Source organism: Triticum urartu, chromosome 2A, assembly GCF_056163025.1.
Source record: "Triticum urartu cultivar PI428250 chromosome 2A, HENAU_Tu73, whole genome shotgun sequence".
Taxonomy (NCBI): Eukaryota; Viridiplantae; Streptophyta; class Magnoliopsida; order Poales; family Poaceae; genus Triticum; species Triticum urartu.
The window spans coordinates 483,332,295-483,337,750 of NC_141874.1; the positions used below are offsets into that span (position 1 = coordinate 483,332,295).

The following is a 5,456-nucleotide window of genomic DNA, read 5'->3' on the forward strand; positions in this document are numbered from 1 at the left end:
TAGGACTTTTTGTAGCGTGGTAGGAGTAGTTATGAGGGTCACTTTGCCCGAATTGTGGTAGTTTTTTCTGTTAAATTCTACCTAGATAGATAGGGAGACCTGCGATATAAGCTCGTACGATACTGTCAACGACGTATGTATATTCCCCGCAAAAGAAAAAACGACGTATGTATAAAGACAAGAGTGTCAATTTAGCTCGGTGGAGTTGGTAGGGAGTCCAAATCCGATTGAAGCCCCAAGGGAAAACGAAACAAATGTCTAGGACGCCCTGGTCCGTCGCGCTAGACAGGGATCCCATAGCAGCTAGGACGCGCTGGTCCGTGGACACTGGACATCAAACAAGGAACAAGTGCACAAATCCAAATTGCAAAAGTCCTGGTCCTTCATTGTTTCCCGTGGAAAGTACGATTTGGGAGGGAAAGGACATGCAAAAAAGTTGGCCCTTCATTATTCCACGTGGATTGTTTGTAACTACTCACTTCGTTCCTAAATATAAGTTTATGTAGAGATTCCACTATAGACTACATACGGAACAAAATGAATGCATCTGTTTTTAAAATGCATCTACATACATCTGTATGTGGTTCATAGTGAAATCTCCAGTGGCGGAGCTTGAAAGAAAATTTTGGGCGGGCCAAAGGGTGTTTTTTTTCTAATTCTGAATCTTACAAGATGAAGTCAGCAGATTCTGAATCATAAGCACATACAGAGATCTGAGAGGATGGGGAATTGGAGACGTTGTGCGTCTGTGTACGGTGCGAGTATGAGACGAGAGGGGATGGGCGTGCTGTGTGTTGCGTGGACTGGGCTAGGAACTAGGAACAACACATAGGTAAAAGAATTTGGTGAAATTCCTGGGCGGGCCATGGCCCTGTTTAGCCCTAACAGAGCTCCGCCCCTGGAAATCTCTACAAAGACTTACATTTAGGAACGGAAGGAGTATATCTTTACATATACTTACAAGACAAAGTATTGTTAGTAGATGTATGTCTATCTGCAACTGTATTTTTTTTAACCGAGACAAAGATTTGTCTCACTAATTAATTAAGAAAGAAAGAGTTTATAGTCCATTACATCGGCTCCACAACATAACCCATCATACAAGTACGACGCCGTCAAAAAATAGGATTACTCTCTCAACATGACAGCGCTCAGGTGCCTAGCCCCTGCGGGGATCCATAGTCTTCCCTGTCCTGGATGAGCTTCAGAATGTAGAAGGGGTGATTTACTATAAATTACAAATTTATATGCATGATCTCACGAAAATTATAAACTTATGTGCATGTGCAATAGTCTTTCCCACTGCATTACTTGTCATTATATGAGTGTTAAACCCTGTGATGATACGGACTTTTTTCTAGTCTTTCCTACTACACTAGTGAACTAGTACCCATGACTGATGGTCTGATGTTATATAATACTTGGATACATATGTATGTTTTGTAGCTAGATGAGAAAATGCAAGTAAATGACTGTCCTTAATCCTGAATACCACCCTATACCTACCTATCTGCTCAGCTCGACCTCATGTTTGTGTTATGGGGCTATTGTGCCTTCGTGTGTTGTTGGCCACTGACCTGCACAATCTGTCTATCCATCTTAGATCAGAATTGTATGCCATTGATGTTGACTCGTGATAAGAGGGGTCTGGACCGAGTTTAGTTGGGTGTCAAATTGGATGGTATCATATCGTGTGTTTGCACGTGGCTACACATGTACAATAACTTTTTTTGATTTATATAAAATATATCCCAATATATATGGATTTATTATGGTAGACCAGCCCACCCAACTTTAAATCCCACTAGAGGCTAACGCGCGCTTCGTTGCACTGTTTTTCACTCGTGGGAATGGAATTAACTCTTTTTTCTCTAGCAGGTTATTGTAGTCAGTTTTTTCGTTATAATTTTATTTGTGTTGGCTTGGGTCATAATTATGTCATGGCGGCGTTTTTTTATTCGTATACCATGTTGGGCTGTTTTTAGAGTTGGTATTTGTTCTAAGAAGACAGTAGAGTTACTTGATGCATGCTTGTGGACCTGTGGTGTCCTTGCATGTTTCAGGTTCAGTGTCAGCCAGTGGTGATCGTGTAGCTTCTTGGGAGTTCCTATTCCATGCTTAGACCATGGAACTGCTGCTATAACGCTCACATTGTTCGGTCCATGAAGCTCTTGCCCGCTCGGCTCGGATCCCTGCTCCGCTTACTTAGTTTTTTTCCTGCTCGCTTCAATTCTAGCTTGAGAAAAACAACTTATTTGAAAAACTTCGCTGAATCAAAATATGTTCACTAATATTTTTAAACATACTGGATTTTAAAAATGTTCCAAATTAAAAAAGAAATGTAAAAATTAGTCAAACAAAAACGAAAAAAATCATTATTTTGTACACGAGTTGAACCATCCATCATCATTATGTTGTGAGAAACAGTGTTTCATGAAAATAGACTTTCACTCCACTTTATATATAAGGACCGACCACTGCCAAACAACAAATTATTCAAGTGCAAGGAAACTAAAAAAAAGGTCTATGACAACCTCTCTTTATTCGCTAAATAAAACCTCCCTTTATTATAAAGCATCGACCATAGCAGTACAACAAATTATCCAAGTGCTAAGAAAATGAAAGGAGTTCTACCAAGGTCCAAGGCAATGGTACATCACATGCCCAAAAGCGAAGAAAGAAAATCGGTACACGACTCAGAAATAGTGTTTTGGTGGGAAGCAGAATGATATGTGCCGGTGAAGAAGGACCCGCGCTATAGGACGTACAAGCACCCTCCATCATTGCAAGTTTTTTGACCGCTTGGTAAACACCCTCCATCATTGTGGACTATCAATAGTACAACAGATCAATAAATTACTTTCGCTAAAAAAGGATAAATTAAATCACCTTCACAAATATTCTCAAAAGAAAAATCACGTTCACAAATAAAACAGGATTTACATGTACAACATATCAATTAAATTACATCCACAAATAAAAATGATTACATGACACATCTTCCTCCTCGAACGTATATTGAACAGCTGAACTCGTAGACGTACAGAAGTAACACTGGACTAGTTTATTAAGGCTCGCATTATTCGGATTTTCGATGCATGGTAAAAAAAATTAGGCGGTGCAGATAACGTGGCAGCACCACATCAGTGCAGTCCATGGGTTGTTCATCGTAGTAATCCAAGATCAATCATCACATGATGGAGCAGGCATCCGATGGGTTCTCCTCCGTGAACCATGGTGGCGGCATGAAGCAGGGTTGCTGCGGCGGCCAGGTGGGCGGCGGCCAGCAATTAGCAGGCGGCTTGCCGCAGCCACAGCCACCGTGAGAGGGGTGTTGCGACTGCGAGCACTTACAGGGCTCCGGCTTGGGGGGGTCCGGCGGCGGTGGGGGAGGCGGTGGCGGCGGGGCCGGTGGCTTTTCGGCAGGGCAGCAGTGACACTGCTGCGGAGGGCAGTTCCACGGCGAGCTCTGGCACTGCATAGGGTACGGCACCGGGTACGGGTATGGCACGAACTTGTATGTTGGTTTGGCCGCCGGCGGCGGCGGCGGCGGCGTTGTTTTCTTTTCCGGCTCAGGGCATGGTTTGGCCTCAGGTTTGCATGGTTTGTGCTCAGCCGGGCATGGTTTGGCCTCAGGTTTGCATGGTTTGGGCTCAGACGGGCATGGTTTGGGCTCAGGTTTGCATGGTTTGTGCTCAGGAGCCGGCGGGCATGGCTTCGGGTGACATGGACATGGTTTTGGCGGCTCGGGCGGAGGCGGGCATGTGCATGTGCATGGTTTTGGCGGGTCAGGCGGAGGCGGGCATGTGCATGCGCATGGTGGTTTCTTTGGCTTGTCTGGGCATGGGGGCGGCGGCGGCGGCGGTGGCGGCCATTGTTTTACGATCTCGATCTCCTTGACGGCCTTGCAGGCCTTGCACCAGATCTTTTTGCAGAGCTTGTCCGCGTCGAATTTCCCACGGACGATCACCCTGTTGTCCTTGTCCTCGTACTCAATCTTCTCGATGCAGTAATCCTCTGTTACACGCAAACACGACTTGTTAATTGCATGAATCCTCTTATGATCAATCTTACGTAAGAAGAACTGTTATGTGCAGTTTCATCGAAAAGCACTACAAATAGCAAATCTGGAACAATTTCCTTGTTTTGAAGATACCATTCCCAGTGCAAGAATGGGCCCTGGTTTTACCTTTGAGACACTCGAGGACATTCTTGATCTTCTTCTTGCAGCGGCAGCATTGCAGGTCTACCGTAATCACCAGTATACTCATCTGCAAAAAGTCACACAGATGAAAACAGCCCGGCAAAGCAATCATAGTTTTTTTTAATATAAATTGTATTTTCATTTGATCGTTATATCGCACCGACCGAAAACCTGCAATCCTAGCATGTGTCCATCATTTCTGAAATTTCTAGCTGCTCTGCTCAGCAACATATCGAATGCTTTTGAAAATAAGAAAAACTAGTAAGTGTCAACATTGCTTACATGCTTACCTCGTGGATTAGCACGAATAGCTCTGCAGCAACTAAAGGAAAAACGTCTAGTGGTGGTGGTGGGGTCGATAAAGCTCACCTCTCAGCTCTGGAGCATGAAGGTTGCAGTGCCCATGGGCGAGTGGAGAAACGGAGGAGGATGAGCAGGGAGAGGTGAACCATGCGTTCCTTTATGTTGGGGGTACGCCGAAGGCTGCCAAAAAATGGTGATGTCCCGTCTGGTCCGTCCGATCGCGCCTCCAGTGGAAAGGACGATTTGGTCGTTTTCAGATAGTTCCTCTCGTTTTCTTGCTTTTCTGCTCGGTTCAGAAGTTCCTTTTGGCTTACGAAGAAGGGATTAAGATCTTGCCGATCCCTCTTCAGTGTGGTTGTTTTCTTGCTCTCCCTTCGGTTATGAGGGTACACGGCAAGGCAACAGTAATCCTGACTCGTGTCTAAATCTAGTCCTCCCACCCAATGGGAGAGAACTCAGAAAACACAAAGCAAAATTTGACTAGTATCCAAGTGAAAATCCTTGATCACCTGCTCCTCCGTGCGGCTGCCACCCGCAACATAATCGCCGCGTCCTTCCATGGCGCTCGCGCTGCTCGTGCTCGATCTGTAGAACAATTTTCGAAGCTTGGGTTCAAAACATTGTGGCCTTGGACTGATTCGTTCTGATCCTTTTTCTTCTTCTTGCTGGTGCACTCGGGCTTTAGCGCCACGAGCTGCCGAGTCTTGTTTTTTTAAAGAGACATCAGAAAAGGTCTTATATCTACACGTTAGCCTCGTCTCTAAAAAAAACTTAGGATTTCTTTGCCTTCCGGCGGCGCCACCACCGATCCGCCTCGTCTCCGGTGGCCTTAGAGCCATGACGGCGCGGTGGATCTCGGTCTTTGCCGGCGGGAGGGCTCCGTTTTTAGATGTTTTTTAAAATTTTGTTAGGGTTTAAGTCCTGCTTAGAAAGACGAGACAACGACGGC

At 45.1% G+C, this 5,456-nt stretch overlaps 1 protein-coding gene across 3 annotated transcripts; it reads right to left on the reverse strand.

The window, feature by feature from the left end:
- Window positions 1-2,880: 2,880 nt before the first annotated feature.
- On the reverse strand, window positions 2,881-4,753 carry LOC125537948 (uncharacterized). 3 transcript variants are annotated; one of them, XM_048701262.1, is made up of 3 exons: window positions 4,574-4,753; window positions 4,190-4,271; window positions 2,881-4,017 (listed from the first exon to the last, which is right to left on the reverse strand). In XM_048701262.1, the coding sequence occupies exons 2-3, from the start codon at window positions 4,269-4,271 to the stop codon at window positions 3,191-3,193; spliced, it is 909 nt and encodes a 302-aa protein (XP_048557219.1). In that variant the 5' UTR covers window positions 4,574-4,753; the 3' UTR covers window positions 2,881-3,190. The 3 variants fall into 3 exon arrangements, with proteins under 3 accessions (XP_048557219.1, XP_048557220.1, XP_048557218.1); XM_048701263.2 differs by having other exon boundaries at window positions 4,487-4,664; XM_048701261.2 differs by having other exon boundaries at window positions 4,495-4,651.
- Window positions 4,754-5,456: the final 703 nt, after the last annotated feature.

Coding starts and splice junctions, on each gene's coding strand:
- LOC125537948 (XM_048701262.1), bottom strand. CDS start 4,271: ATGAGTATACTGGTGATTACGGTAGACCTGCAATGCTGCCGCTGCAAG. Junction 4,018..4,189: donor TGTCCTCGAGTGTCTCAAAG/GTAAAACCAGGG, acceptor TGCGTGTAACAG/AGGATTACTGCATCGAGAAG.